At 33.4% G+C, this 16,247-nt stretch overlaps 1 protein-coding gene across 31 annotated transcripts in view; it reads right to left on the bottom strand.

Annotated features, from left to right (window-relative positions):
- The window catches only part of ANKRD12 (ankyrin repeat domain 12), a 149,526-nt gene that overhangs the window by 62,547 nt on the left and 70,732 nt on the right, over positions 1 to 16,247 (bottom strand). For 18 of the 31 annotated variants that reach the window (XM_034943940.3, XM_055102460.2, XM_063597190.1 and 15 more), the window contains 4 exons: positions 14,291 to 14,437; positions 11,309 to 11,509; positions 6,197 to 6,339; positions 1,101 to 1,248 (listed from right to left, as the gene is read on the bottom strand). In XM_034943940.3, the coding sequence (XP_034799831.2) occupies positions 1,101 to 1,248; positions 6,197 to 6,339; positions 11,309 to 11,509; positions 14,291 to 14,437 (639 nt within the window). Of the gene's footprint in view, positions 1 to 1,100; positions 1,249 to 6,196; positions 6,340 to 11,308; positions 11,510 to 14,290; positions 14,438 to 16,247 lie in introns of those variants that run through there. The other 13 variants (XM_055102464.2, XM_055102467.2, XM_034943939.3 and 10 more) reach the window with 2 other exon arrangements.

A 16,247-nucleotide genomic window follows, 5' to 3' on the forward strand; every position in this document is an offset into this window, starting at 1 on the left:
CTCAAATCTTGTTGTTGGTTTTAATTTTGTATTTAAATTTCAGATAATTAAATTTTTTCATTTTTCCCTTTTCAAGTATGATCTGATATTTACATTCAATTTGACAATATTTACCACAGTTATTTAATCATCTTGTCTGTAATCAGTGCTCACTGCCAAAAGTTTTTATTCCATGACTTCATTTTCTTTTGTTTATAATTTGGCAGCATCTCTTAATCAGTTGGAGTATATTTACAATTTTTGTTCAACAAGTAAAATGTTATATTCAGAAGGTGCGTTCTTTCAATTGCCTTTCCATGTGAAATATAATTTAACTATATTACATGAAAATAAAGGGTAGAACTTTCTGCCTCAAAACTATAAATGATCCATTGCCTTCTGGCAATGGCTGACATTAAATGAGTAAAGTATGGTTTTTATTCCCTCATGTGTAATATAAAAGTAACATTACCTAATTGCTTATAGGAATTAAGATTTTACGAGGAAACAGCCATTTGTAAAATTGATGAAACTCTTTTTCACTGAATTTTGCCTGAAATATGGTAAACCCCTTTTATATAAAGACGACTTTCTTCAACACAGTAAATGTTTGTTATCTTTAAAAAAAAATTGTGTTTAAAAAAAAAAAAAAGAAAGAAATTGTCCTTCCCTGCAACAATGATCAGAATTCAACCATCTAAATCACAAAAGTAAAATCACAGAGATGACTCGTTAACACCAGGACACCGGAAAAAGACATGAAGTGTTTGGTTAGTAGCTCTGTAATTTATAATAGAATGAAAAGAAGTCAGAGTAGCAGTGGTGGTAGCTCTGCATGGGGAGAGGTTCTGCAGCAGGCTTAAAAGTAATAATGAATAGTTCAGCAATTTATAGAAAACAGAAATGGGGCAATGGCATTATGACTCCATTCACACAGGGTGTATGTAGCAAACACCTAGGTTACTAACTTCATCATTCTTAGCTAGGTAGCTAAGCATTATTCTAGCTAGCCAGCATTATTCTAAAGTATTCAAACATGTTGTATATTACAAATGAATCCAGAATGTTCTATCAAATATCATGTCAAACGAACAGATGAATGTAGATTATCTGAAACAAACCTGTGTAACTTTCATCATCATCAGATAAAGGCACCTCTCTTTTTAGTAGCAACTCCAACTCCTCTGTTTCTGCTACATCCACTGGACGCTCCCCATGTTTATTAGCTTGAAATGGATTTCCACCGTGACGAAGTAACAGCTTTACTATCTGCAACAAGAAAAAGCAGGAAGACTTAGTCCCTTCACAGATTGTTATCACTGCACCCATTCTCTTGATAATACTCATAGTATCCTTCTGAGTGTTACCTCATTTACTCTGCATCCATTCCTCACCATCTACTCTAAATCGTTATTCTCTTCAAGATCCATTTTCACTGACACTCCCCTATCTGATAACCTCAACTACTACAAAAAAATTTCCTCCTTAAAATTTAAACTGGGTTATTTTAGCAATTAATCTCATCATTTTTTCATCCTGTTCCATCATAAAGTCAAATATTTATTGAGAACCTATAATAACTACACTTCTGAGTTCTGCTAATAAACCCATGAACAAGAATAACAAGTTCCCTGGCCTCTTGAAATGTGTGTCTTAGAAAAAGTTTAAAAGAAGTATTTCCCTTCTGCTTTAGGCTAATATCACTGTCAATGCTCTTAATCTTACTCCATTTCCTATAGCCCAGGAATTTTAAGTATCATTAACTCCAAAGCTTAAACTTCAAGACCCTTCACTTTCATGGGTCCTTTACAGAAGGATGCTGTATCTAATGTTGTAGTCATCACTTTGAAAGGCCTTCTCTCCTTCTCTAACGAATTACGTAAGCTTCAAGTTCCACATAACCAGGTTCTGCTCTGTGTTATTACTTGTTTTTTCTTCATATCCTCTTCCTTTCATAGTTTTAACCTCTTTTTGGTTGGCTCCTTTTTAGAAGCCAATCTTTCCACAGTTCATATTTCTTGCACCTTAAAAAAATAATGGCATTAAAGAAATGAAACACGGACAGAACAAGGAAACTTTGCTGAAACCTATATCGTCCTACCCTAGCTAACCTTTCTTCTTCACTGTCCATCTCCTGAAAAGACATCTGCCCTTGCAGCTGTTACTTACTGGCCCTTCACTCTTTAACCTACAACTCTGCTACCATCAATCTTATGGAATGGCCCTTTTAAGACTGAAAAGATCTAAACCAATGATGGTTTCCCTATGACTCTGTCCTTGATATACTCTCTCATGTTCTAATATATATCATCTCTTTGGAGAACTTATCCACTCTGAATGTGATGACAATTATGCGATCCATCCATTCATTCTCTTGTCTGCTTTCTCTCTCAGCCCTTTTGAGCTCCAAACCCAAACATTCAAATACTCACTGGACACATCCAACTGATTCTATGTGTATTTTAATACAAAAGCATAAAACCAACAGGACCCAAATGGAGTTCACTAAACTTGTACTATTATCTTTTATCTCAGTAACTGGCACCAAAATTTTCCCAGTCACTGAAGCCTTGAAGCCAGAATTTGGGAGTCATCGTTAATTCTTTTTCACTCACACACATCAAAGAGGCAGCCAGGTGTTATTGATTCTGCCTCCTTACCATCTCTTCTTGTTTTGATATTTTGTGCATTTCCATTAACACTGGTGTGTTCTATCATACATAAGCCTATACCACATTCATTAACACATTTCCCCCCTTGGACTATAACCTTCATATAAAATCAAGTCTCTATTCATCTCTGTATTTCGAGGACATAACTATGGTGTTTTCTGGTACTTAGAAAACATATCATACCTTAAAAAATACTTAAATGAATAACATGAAACAGATGAATATTAACTGCATTTACCATCAAAGGAACAATTTAAAACAAGATGCTGAAATCAGAAATTTGTAACAAATTATTTAAGAATGATTCACAATGAATAAAGAAAAAAACTTTTCTAGATTACTGCAGAAAATCTGAAATGTAATAATGTATAAAGAAAACAACTTACTCATGATACCAACTATTAACTGTTTAATTTTTATCAAATTACACATGCTTACGATTTTAAAAGATCAACTAGGTTTCCAAGTCTGCTGGTGAAGAACAGTTGTCCCTGATACTTATCTCCATATTCCAGTCATCTACCCAGGGTGAGAGAGGCGCAATTACTGGGCTGTGTAAGACTGGGGAGAGGATGTGAGAGCTAAAAAACCTTTGATCTAATAGTCTTTTCCAGTCATATCTTAAGAAGCACTTCCAGAGGTCATTGGTACTATCGATTCCTAAGCTTTTTTTTTTTTTCTTTTCTTTCTAGGATTCTGTGTTGTATGGCTCTGGTTTCAATTTTCTTGTCTCTTTTAAATCAGAGGTGGGCAAATTATGACCTACGGACCAATCTGGTCTGCCAGCTAAGAATAGTTTTTATATTTTTAAAGGACTGTTGAAGGAGAAGAGGAGAGGGAGGAGGCGGGAGGAGGCAAGAGGAGGTGAAGGAGGGAGTATGTGGCCTGCAAAGCCTAAAATATTTACTATTTGGCCCTTTATTGAAAAAAATTGTCAAACCCTGTTCTACATCAGTAACTGCTCATTTCTCCAATTTCTATCTTCCAAAATATTTGTTTCTTCTGTTCTTTGCCCTTGTGGGTCTATCCTTTGAAACTGCCCCTTACTGTCATTTTAGGGATTTGAGAAAGTAACTGAAATAAAAATCTTCTAGTCATTATAAATAATACTGTAGTGGATATCTTTATGAGTTGAAATTTTTCCAATTTTAGGCTTATTTCCTTAGACTAGAGCCCTAGAATGAGAAAACAGAATAAAGAATTTTGATATTGCTGAAAGCTTTCTATCCCCATCAGGAATACATCAATAAATACTTATTACATGACTATACAGAATCAGGTACAGCTGGTTCATTCACATACTACAAACACCCTAAATCAAATAATCAAGATTTTACAGCTCATCCTCAAATGCAAATAACTGTTCTTAAAGTTGCTTAAAACATAACAGTCAATAAATTAGAAGTAGGTAAAAATGATGACAAAAGATGATACGTATCTAAAATAGAACTAGAACTAAGGCTAGTATTAAAATGTGTATTATGGTGAGGTGCCACCGGTGGCTAATGCCCATAATCCCAACGCTTTGGGAGCCTGAGGCAGGAGGATCTCTTGAGCTCATGAGTTCAAGACCAGCCTGAACAACACAGGGTCTCTACAAAAAAAATTAAAAATTAGCCTAGCATGGTGTGCGTGCCTGTAGTCCAGCTACTTGGAAAGCTAAAGCAGGAGGATCACTTGAGCCCAGGAGGTTGAGGCTGCAGTAATCTGTGATTGCACCACTACACTCTAGTGTGGGTGATACAGCAAGATGCTGTCTCAAAAAAAAGAAAAAAAAAAAAAAGAAAAAAAGTGTTTTAGGAATTACTATACATTTACAAACAAGTCAAAAATTAGGTTCTTAGTAAGCTATGTTAATCCTCTCTATAATAATTTAGACCTGGCTACAGAACCGTTATATTTCTGCTTTTCCCATCTTAAAAAAACGCTTTATGGATGGCTGAAGTTGTCATGACTATTAAAGAAAGAAATCTAATTATTTGGGAGTGGCTCAGAATACACATTAGGGATATACAGAAATGAATTTTTGGTGGCTCTCATTCTTCCTCCTAACGCACAAGTAAAAGGAACAAGGAGAAAATAGCTCTCAATAGCTCTTCAATGGTGACTCCTACTATCCTAGGCATGTTGGTAGGAGGAAAAGCAAAGGTCCCTCCCTCTGGGAAGAGACTGGAAATAGTGTGAGTCCTTGTAAGTACATGAGCTCAAAAGGTCAGCTTCTGGAAATATTCTGCAGCTATGTGCATATTTAGAAACTTGTGTTCACAGAAACCATGTCTTAGTCACAGGCATAATTCTTTAAAATTACACTTAGAAATCGGGAAACCTTTATTATCATATTCAAAGGAAAATCATTCATTCTTGGTAAACTATCAATAATATTTTTTAAAAGGGCACTATTTAAAATATCAAAGCCAGAAAGTAAGTCAGTTTCCGATAAATTCAAAGGAAAGGGCAATGTCCCCTACATGTTGTCAGGCCTGATGGATTAAGTTTTTGTCATTCTGTCTATCCTCAGTCAGTTATCCATTCATCTACCTATCCATCTATCTACAAGTGCATCCATGATGGATATACTGAACATTTCTAGGTGACAAGCAGTTCCAGAGTAAATAACAGAAAACAACATAAAATGCCCGTATGCATGGTAGTAGTACTTGCAGTCTAGTGCAGGAAACATGACACTAGACAAGAATATCAGTAAAAAATAAGGTAGTAAAATGCTATGATATAGGTTTGTACAAATTGCCAAAGGAGCACAGAGAAAAGAGTAGACCACTGGTAGGCAAGAATCAGTTTTAAAAAATTATAGGCTACATTTTTCTTCATTCAAAATAAGACTTCTTTGCCGAGAAACATGGAAAAATGCCTTATAAAAATGTAATTGAGAAAAATAGCATTTTTAATTTCTGAATTTTAGGTGTATTTGACTGCACCCACAAAGGCAGCTTTTTAATCTTTTACCCCTGATATTTCTAGACCATCTTAAATTTCAATGTGCATTTACATGTAGTGTCTTTTTTTCCTTTGAAATATCAATTTTAGATAGGTATTATTTATCATATAATTTAAAGATGAGGAAACGGAGGTTCCGAGGAGGGAAGTAACCTGTTCAAGATTACACAGCTAGTAAACTGGCCAGGCCAGAACTGCACTTGTATCTATCTTTACTCCAAATTCTATTTTTGTCTCAACTAAAGTAAAATGCCTTTCAAAAGATAGGCAATTCAACACTGTACAATTTTTACTATATATAAAGACTGCTTTAATACATCCAATTGTCTTATAAAGAATGCCTTGAAATAAAAATTTTGCCAAATTATTTAATCAACTGTCAAATTAAAAGGGTTTTATGAAAAGAAAATGCTAAATCTGACTATGAACTAATACTTAGTAGAAAAAAGGGAAAACAAAATATAGATGAGTTGTTCAAGCAATGAGTGGAATATGACACAGATCATATGACTAAGAAGTGAATGAAATTACTTTGGGTTGAATTTATATTTTGCAAATGTGTATTATTGATTTTTTTCTATCATACTTACATCTCTGTGCCCACTACTAGCAGAATCATGGAGTGGAGTGTCATCATCTAATCCTTGTGTGTTAACATCTGCTCCAGCTGCTATAAGTATCTTAGCAACATCGTAATATCCAACATTGCAAGCTTCATGCAGTGGTGTCCAACCTAAAGTTAGATTATTAATTATAACATGATTCACTTGCGCTACTTCAAAATATATGCTTTTCATATACATACCAATGTGTGACATATAAATTCTAAAACTGCACATCGTGCAAAAAAAAAAAAAGGAGTGATGAAGAAGCTACTAAAAATAAATAAGAACAATATCAATTTACTGAAGGTTCATTCAAGATAATATTACAGTTGACCCTTGAACAAGGTGAAGGTTAGGGGTGTTAACCCCCATGCAGTCAAAAATCCACATATAACTTTTGACTCCCCAAAACTTTACTAATAGCCTACTGTTAACTGGAAGCCTTACCAGTAACATGAACAGTTTGACTAACACATACTTTGTGTATGTATTATATACTGTACTCTTACAATAAAGCTAGAGAAAAATTGTTATTTAACAAAATCGTAAGAAAAATCTATTATTCATTAAGTAGAAGTGGATCATCAAAAAGGTCGTCATCATCTTCACAGTGAGTAGGCTGAAGAGAAGGGAGAAGAGGGGTTGGTCTTGCTGTCTCAGAGGTGGCAGAGGGAGAAGAGGTAAAAGTAAAGGTGGGAGAGGCAGGCATATTTGGTGTAACTTCACAAAAATACATTGTAATTTGTGTCTCACTTTTTTGCTTTTTCATTTCTCTAAAAATGTTTTAATACAGTACCACCCTCCTTCTTCCACTGTTTGCTTTAGTTTCAGTGCCTGGATCATACAAGGACTGGTGTTTTAAAAAAAAAGTAAAAGCAGCCTTAAATTATTGGAACCCTCTAAGGTCAATCTGTTTTCTGGCATGGCTTCTTCTGTCTTCTTCCTCATCACTTGAAACTGTTTTGGAAGCATTCAACTCCATCAAGTCACCTATTAATACCTCTGATGTGGTATCTACTAGCTCCTCAATTTCTCCAAGATCCATATTTTGAAACTTTTCACCCGCTACCTTTTTTGACATATCCACAATCTCTTTCATGATTTCCTTGACTGGTTCTGTGGTAAATCCTGTGACGTCATGTACAACATCTGGACACAGTTTTCTCCAGGAGGAGAGAGCTTTCACAGCTTTTTCTTTAACAATGACAGCATCTTCAATGGTGTAATCCTTCCAGACTTTCATGACATTCTATCGGAGTTCTCTTCTACAGCGTTGACAATCCTTTCCCTGGAGTACCGTGTGTAATGAGCTTTAAAGTTCCTTATGACCCTCTAATTAGAGGCTGGTTTAGAAACACCGTGTTTGTACACCACTTTAATGCCTTTGGTGTCGAAATCAATTGGTTCTGGGAGGCCAGAGGACACTAAAAGACAGCCTCCTTCCTGGCAAAGTACTTCCTGACTTCAGGAAGAAATTGATGACATCAATCCAGAAAAGAGTTCTCATTGTCCAGGCCTTCTTGTTATACAACCAATCAAGACTGGCAGCTGGGTTTACCTTTTCCCTTCAGGGTTCAGGGGGCAGTCCTGATCATAAACCCAACTGTATTTACATAAAACAGGAGAGTTAGCTAATCCCTTCCTGCCCTAAATCTTGGTGCTTGCTTCTCTTCCTTACTAATGAATGTCCTTTGTGGATTTTTCTTTTTCCCAGAATAGGGTACTTTTGTCCACATTAAAAAACTGTTCAGGCAGATTTTCTTTTTTCCTCACTGATTTTCTTAATGGTATCTGGGAATTTATTTGCTGCCTATCAGTGGACTGAAGCCACTTCTCCTGTTATCTTGACATGTTTTTAAACGAAACCTTGTTCTAAAATTATTAAACCATCCTTTGCTGGCGTTAAATTCCCCAGCTTTAGATCCCTGATCTTCCTTAAAATTGTTGTATAATGACTTCATGTTTTCTTCAATCTAATCTATAGGTACGCCTTTTTTATAGCAATCTTGCATTCGCATAAAAGCTGCATGAGATAAAAGAATGTTTTACAAAAAAGTGCAAGGTTTTCAAACCCACTAGCATAGCTCCATCAATGGCTTCACAAATTTCCTTTCCTTTTTTCCACTGGTCCTTATGCTGGATTCATTCATCTTCAAATGGCAGGTAACCACAGCTGCAGACCTCAATTTATAGTACATTATCAAGCAATTCAATTTTTTCTTTTAATGTCGTAACTTTTCTGTTTCTTAGGAGCACTTCTAGTATCACTAGGAGCACTTAAAATGGGTCCCCTGGTATTATTCAAGGCTGACAGTATTCTACTAAACACGATGAAAAATATGCAAGAATCACACATTTCACTGTGGCATGCAACTTACTGGAGAGACGAACTGCTTATGTGGAGATGATTTGTGTCAGTCACATGGTGTTTTAAGCAGATAGTCCCAATATTTGAGCTCACCACAATGGCAACAGGAGGTAGCTATGCAATTATTACAGGAGTATAATATGTACTACAGTAAATTTTATGCAGCTATGATTTAATACTGCATCTTTATGTTTGTTTACATTTCTCCTGATTCTGAATGGTGCTATGTATAGCCTATGTCTGTATGCATATGTTTTAACTTTTTAGAACAGATTTGTGTATATTTTATGGTAGTAAGTGATAGAATAGACTAGTATGTAGGTATCTTTTATGCACTTATAATGTATTTAATTTTTTCCTATTTTTACTATTTCTAGGCTATGCAGTTCATCTATGAGTTTTTCCAAATTGTTCCAAATCTCAAAAAAAATTTCAAATATATTTACTGAAAAAAATCCACATATAAGTAGACCTACACAGTTCAAGGGTCAACAGTATTTCCACTGTGCTAAATTATTTGACAAAAGTATTAAATATTTAAGCTTTCCAATAAATATAAGCTTGATATAATTTTTAATAATCATTTAAACTATGAAAAAGAATTTTAAAGAGGCAAAATATTAGTAAGCTTGATTAGAGTCTTTCAGTAAACAAAAATCCTGATGTCTTAAGGGCTTTATTCTGTTGATACAATATTTTCTGGACTTAATACTTATTTTAACTAAAATAAACTTAATTACTTTTGTAATTAAAAAGTTACATGTTCACAAAAGAAATATTAGATAACTTAAAAATACAAAGAAAATAAACACTGTCCATAATCTCACCACCCAGAAATAATAATTTGAAGAATCCAACATAATATCTACTAGCTCTCCCACATATTTATAAAACTTAGATGAATAACAACCTGCTTCCTCTACTTACTAAAGTGAAAATAATTCCCTATGTCATTATACTTTTCTACAACATAGTATTGTACTAATCAAATATACCATAATTTCCTTCAACGAGTTCCTATTACTAAGGATACAGATTGTTGCTAGTTTTTAATTAGAAACAATGCTGTAACAAGTATCCTTACAACTAAATCTTCATGTACATCCATGATTAACTATTTAAAATAAATCCTTGAGAGTGGAATTGTCAGATGAAAGAAATATTTTTTAGGTTTCTGATAAATAATGTCAAGTTTTCCTCTAGAATAAATGCCATGCATTTTAAGTCTCACTCTTTAAGGTAGATAACCGTATATCACACCGTTCCCCACTCACACCAAATAAAGACATAAATTCCAGGTGTATTATAATAGGGCTACATGTAAAAACAAAACAGAAACCAAATTTGAAAAACAGAAAATATAGGAATAGTTTTATGATACAGAGAAAGAGAAGGCCTTCTTAAATAAAATACCAAACCAAGAACCCATAAAGCTCAATTGATATGATACATAAAAGATGAAAACTTTAGTACAATAAACACTGTAATGAGAGTGTATTCAACCTAAGCCACAGACTGTGAAAATCTTTACATATTTGATAGAGAAAATCTAGACTAAATAAAGGCTCTTGTAGATTAAAAACAGTACTAAACCAAAAGAAAATGAGCAAAGGAGTGGATCTAACAATTCATAAAATACACATAAGTTTATAATAAACATAAGAAATGTTTACCATCACTACTGATCATGAAAATCCAAATTAAGATTTTTTTCATTCATCAGATTGTTAATAATTAAAAGTTGAAAATATCCAGTTTTACTGAAGATATGAGGAAAATGGCTCTTTTATATACTCTTGATGGTAGTATGAATTGATACAGAATTTTGGGGGGGGGGCAATTTCCATTATTTCAAAAATTTAAAACATGTATCTCCGTTGATTTAGCAATTTCACTTCTACTGAAATACTTCCATAAATATACACAAAGATGTTTCTATATAGGTATTTACTACAGTGTTGCCTATGGAATGCTATACCAGAATATATTATGCAGCTATTAAAAATTAATGGAGTAGGCCTACCTATATATACTGATAGAAATATCTGTAAGACATTAAGGCAGGTTGCAGAACTACAGATTGATACAGATGGAATAATTTCACTTTAAAAAGCCAATATATAAGTAAGTATTTGCTTTATACATATATAATAAAAATGAACTGAATGAGTAACCTCCTAAGCGTTAACCATAGTTCTATGGAAGAGAAAGAACCTGTGTGGGAGGGAGGGTAGGGTTGTGCAGTATGTGAAATTAAAGAAAATTTTTGAATTGTTCCCTACATACTTTTACTGTTGAATTATTTACAACAAGAATGTACTGGTATGCTACTTGAATAATGAAAATGAAAGTAATAACACCACACTCTTACAGTCCTCATGGTTCAAGTTAATAAATGTTCTTAAAATACTTATGAATGAATCAACTACTTTGAAAACATATAACTCAAATTCATCTAGGGCAAAACCTAACTTGGATAAAGAACTATACAGCAAGTAATATGTCAACTAAAGTATAAGTTTAGTATATAAAAATATGAGTAATTATTGACATGGAATTGTAGTAGAAATCAGGGGTTTTATGTACGAACTCCAAAAGTTTTGTAATAAAGAGTATTTTTAGAACTCTTTCATTTCAGCAAAATGAATAAAAGAATGTAGATTAAATTGTAACCAGGATCTGTTTAAATTTTAGTGCCTGAATAGTAGGTATTGAACTACTAGTCTTACCTGCAAAATCTTTCACATTCACATTTGCCCCTAAACTTATTAATTCTTTAACTTGTTTCACATCTCCTCGAATAGCAGCCATGTGTAAAGGAGTTTCACCACGTTCATTTCTTTTATTAACTTTATCTTTCTGTCGAGATGAAGAACTGGGAGTTTTCTTTTGGGCAGGCGTTGTTTGTGATGGATGATTTGGTGTGGAATCTGTAAGAAAGAAGAAAGTTAGCAGAAGTTCTAGGCTAAATATTCTGTATACTTATTTAAATGTTTTTATTGGTAATATGCTAATCTCCTGAAACACAAGGAATGCCTTCTCACCCTAACAACCTAAACCTTGACTTGGATGATCCGTTAATGACCCAAATACACAGAGATCTTCCCTCAGGGTTATCAAATATCATTAGCCAATTAAAAAAAATGTTTTGTCAATTCATAAAATTGGTTTAAAATGATACAGTATCAAATACGTACTCTAAAATGTTTCCTTAATGAATGATGTGATGAACTACGAAACATTTTTCCTAGGTATGTTATGCTATTATTCTAAGACCTAGAGGAGGTGAAATTGAAGGCTGGAGTCCACACTTCTGACTCAGACAAAGCATTGGAGTTCTTCTGTTCTTATATTATGTGCAAATCAAGGTCATAACGATTTTACTATGAAAATGAAAGAGAAGAGCTACAAAAAATAAGGGTAGTCTGGAAAAGGGCCCTTAAAAACTGCTTTGCCTTGATTCTCATATTTTGAAATTTGTTCTAGTTTCTATATTTAAAAAAAAAAAGTTAAATTAGATGATGCCCAAAGTCTCCTCTCCAATTTCAAAACTACAAAAAAACAAAAACTGGTTTCTTAATTAAGGATTCAAGACATATATACAGTGTTAATTAATTCTGAAAATTTACAACTATATAAAAGAAACTGCTGCTCTAAGAGAAAAGAAATCTATGGAAAGTAATTTTTACCAGTTTAAAACCTGACATGATTAGAGCTCTAAGGCAATACCATCCTTTCCTCAATTAAAAAAAAAAGTGTAAGGTTCATCTTTTGGATTTTTTTTTTTTTTTTTTTTTGAGACAGAGTCTCACTCTGTTGCCCAGGCTGGAGCGTGGTAGTTTGATCTAGGCTCACTGCAACCTCTACCTCCCGGGTTCAAGAAATGAAATTCTTCCACCTCAGCCTCCCGAGTGACTGGATTACGGGCGTGTGCCACCATGCCCGGCTGATTTTTGTATTTTTTAGTAGAGACAGGGTTTCACCATGTTGGCCAGGCTGGTCTCAAACTCCTGGTCTCAAGTGATCTGCCTGCCTCAGCCTCCCAAAGTGCTGGGATTACAGGCTCGAGCTACCATGCCCAGCCCTACCTTTTGGATTTTAAAGTACATTGTCTCGGTAATAGTTTCCTACAGAAGTTTTTCTAGAAATTTACACTCCCAAAGAAAAGGGCCTTATCTATCTTACTCATCACTGCTTAGAAGACTTCTCATATACCACAGCGGTATTCAAGAAATATTTGTTGAATGAATAAATTTTAATATAATCCTTATAGTCAAATTATTTGTGAAGAGAATTTGCTTGCTGAATTTCTTAAAATCTAAAGACTTATCTAATGAATAAAACCACCACAAACTCCAAGTATATCTGTATGATGGCAAACTGCTTGATATTTCAAAAGTTTTCCATTCTAATTCTATACATATTAATAGAGTTGACTAAGAATCACCCTTAAAAGGACCAACTGCAGAACAGTATTATAGTGTACTCCTATTTATATTTAAAAAAAAAAATTAACCCATATCAAAAGATACGTATTTGTAAGTTTATGCCTAGAAAAGCTACATAAATAAAGATAAGAAACTGTTAACAGTGGTCACCTCTTGAGGGGAGGTGACTGGAGATGAAAGACTTTTACTTTTTGTCTGTTGGTCTTTTAATTTACTCTAAGGACAAAGGTTCACGTTATTTTAAAAAATCAGTTTTAATAAATGTCTTTCCATTTAACTATTAAATCAGACTTAAAGTCAAAGTCAAAATTTTACAGAAACAGTCAAAGTTTTTACATGGTAAAATGTCTTTAATTTGGTCACAGACTTTCCCATGTTGGAGGTGGAAAAGGTAGGAGTGAGTAACCACAACGTACTCTATTTTTAAAAGCAGGAAGCCCTAAAACATTTTTTTAGCAGTGACAGATATTAGATACGCTCATGCCTTGAAATTATAATATTTAGAAACTCTTAAGAATTTAACCATGTCATCCCATTTTTTAAAAAGAGGCAATACAGGAAAAACTCACTGAAAAATTATCTTTTTCAATGCATTTCAACATGGACTGTTACGTAACCCAGAGTCTTACATAAAATTGCTTTGAATTCAGGGCCAAAAGAAATTTTCTCCAGACAAAAGTGATTTACTTTCTTGAATCAGTCAATGAGAACTATGTAACTCAAAAATTTTCTTTTGTACTTTTAGCTGCCAGGATGTGAATAGTAATTACTATCTCAGGCCAGTTGCCTGGATTTTATCTACCTTTTTAGCTCCCTTTTATAAATTAGCATGTTGTTTGGTTTGTTCCCTTTTTGTTTTTGTCCTGCTGGTAAGTCATCATCAATTATTTTTGGAGCACACAGTATATAAATAAACATACATACATGTGGCACAACACCTTAGTTGGAAATGTGACATGAAATATAAAATGACTGTTAATATACTGCTGACATTTTTCCTTATAAAAAATTTAGATCTTAATAAAATATGGATTACACATGGTGTAAAGAGCCCTACTCTTGTATAGCTTCTACTTTAGCAGAGGATACAGATGATAAACTGTCACACAAATAATCATAAAATTACCACTGACTTACAAGTAATTCTGATTAAATCCAAGAAAGAATAAAAATTAAAAGAAGTTAAAATAATTGTTAAGACGAGACTACAGTTGCCTGAGGAAAACTAAGGATACACATTAACTCAATGATGGTAGGTATCACCTGGACTGTTGTCTCTTGCTGTCATCTGCATAAGAAGTGCCATCTGTTTTCGCTCAGAGAGTGGATAACCAAAAAGAATGCTAACTGGTGTGGATTTCTTATTTCCAGCTTCCTTTTTTGTCTTCTTCTTTTCTGGACCTTCTTTCTCTGGAATTATTAACAAATATGTAAGAATTTGAAACAAATCCAAGTACTCAAAAGCAAGTTTAAGATGAATTTTTTGATAGATGCTGTACATACATATGAGAAATGTGTACAATATATGAACTAGTAGTAGCCAGACAAAAGCACAATGGGTTTTATATTATATAAACAATTTTCTTCCTGACTGCTTTGAAAAAAATATATTCTTAATTCCACTGTTTTCAGAAAATTAGTAATACTTGGGAAATTTATTACTAGTAAAATTTTACCTTAATGACTTGTTCTAGTAAAATTTAATTCCTTGATAACAGTGCAGACATTCTTTAGTATTACATCTTTTAAACCTCTTTTATTCACTATAATTTTATTTGTAATTGCTGATAAGCCTATATAGCAATGCTCCTTCAAATTACTTCCTTGATTCCAGCAATGATTTATACAAACTTCCAACGAGCTAAATATTTAAGACAAGTCTTATCACACAGAACAACTATCGAAAAAAAGTACCAAATCATTTTATTCCAGTCATAGGATAGCTGAACATGAAATGACATTAGTCAAAGCCAAGAATGCGCAAATTAAAGATTCTGTGTGGCTATGGGTTAACAGATCTTGCAAAGATCCAAAAATTTTCAAGGACCTTTTCAAAGAGATCTGACCGATCATCAAGTTAGCTCTCAGATTTAACTATCTGGGAAACCCATTAGCAACGCAGCCTGCGTTCCCCATTAAGTGTCAGCAAATTCAGACTGAACTGAATTCTATAAGCAAGAGATACAGATATTTGTCTTTTCTGTAAGACTTCTCTGGGAGTTAAGGCAGGTGCTCTGTGCAACCAAATGCAGAGGTCTGGCTATTACCTGTCCATCTATTTCTTGGGAAACCCTATACAAATATCTGGAATGTACTGATCCAGGTTTGAGGGTACCTGCAAAGAGGAGCTGCAAAAATAAATAAGTAAAATAAAGAATATTTAAAAATAGCAAAAATGGGAAAAGGAAAGGCTTAGTAGTCAAAATAGTGTCTTTTTTCAAGCAGATATGAACAGCAGCTAAAATACTCTAAAAGAAAAGCATGTTTTAATCTAGCAAGTTTAGAAAACTAATTAAAACCTGATATTATTAGCAGGCATAAGAAATTAATAATTCTTCCAGTGTGCCACTTAATCAGGATACTCTGTCACCTTTATGGCTGAGGAAAATCAGAGCTCCTAATTTTAAAAACTCTGCTGTCCACAAATCTTTCAAAATTAAACATTTCCTAAAAAGTCCATTTTCTTGAATATTTGGTTTTGCATAAAAACAAAATTTCAAGACTTATTTAAATCAACTTAATTTTTTTCCAGTATAACCTTTTCATATTTTTTATTTCATTATCATTAATGATCCAATTTAGCATAAATCCAATCTTAGCACAGTACTTTTCCTAACTTATGCTGCATTATAAAGCCCTAAACAGATTTTTGGAGAAGCCAATTTTTTCCTGAAGCATATATGGATTTTTTTCTCCTAATTTTCTGCATATCTTGGTTCTCTAGTATTTAATAAGGAACTACAAGTGTTGTTGTTTTAATAGTTTTCCATTTGAATAACAAATCTTTAACTATAATGAACGTATTTCTCTCCTAAAATAAATATATTTAACACTGTGAAAATTTTATAGAAAATAGAAAAGATGTTTCAAAGACAAGAAATAAAATCTAGTAATTAGAGGAAACAAAAAATACTTAGCATCTATCCTCAAAATATTTTCTAAATATTGGGGAAAATTTCGCATTTTTGTTTGTAAAACAACTGCCTTTTTTGTTTTGACT

The sequence above is a fragment of the Pan paniscus genome, chromosome 17 (assembly GCF_029289425.2).
Source record: "Pan paniscus chromosome 17, NHGRI_mPanPan1-v2.0_pri, whole genome shotgun sequence".
Classification (NCBI taxonomy): Eukaryota; Metazoa; Chordata; class Mammalia; order Primates; family Hominidae; genus Pan; species Pan paniscus.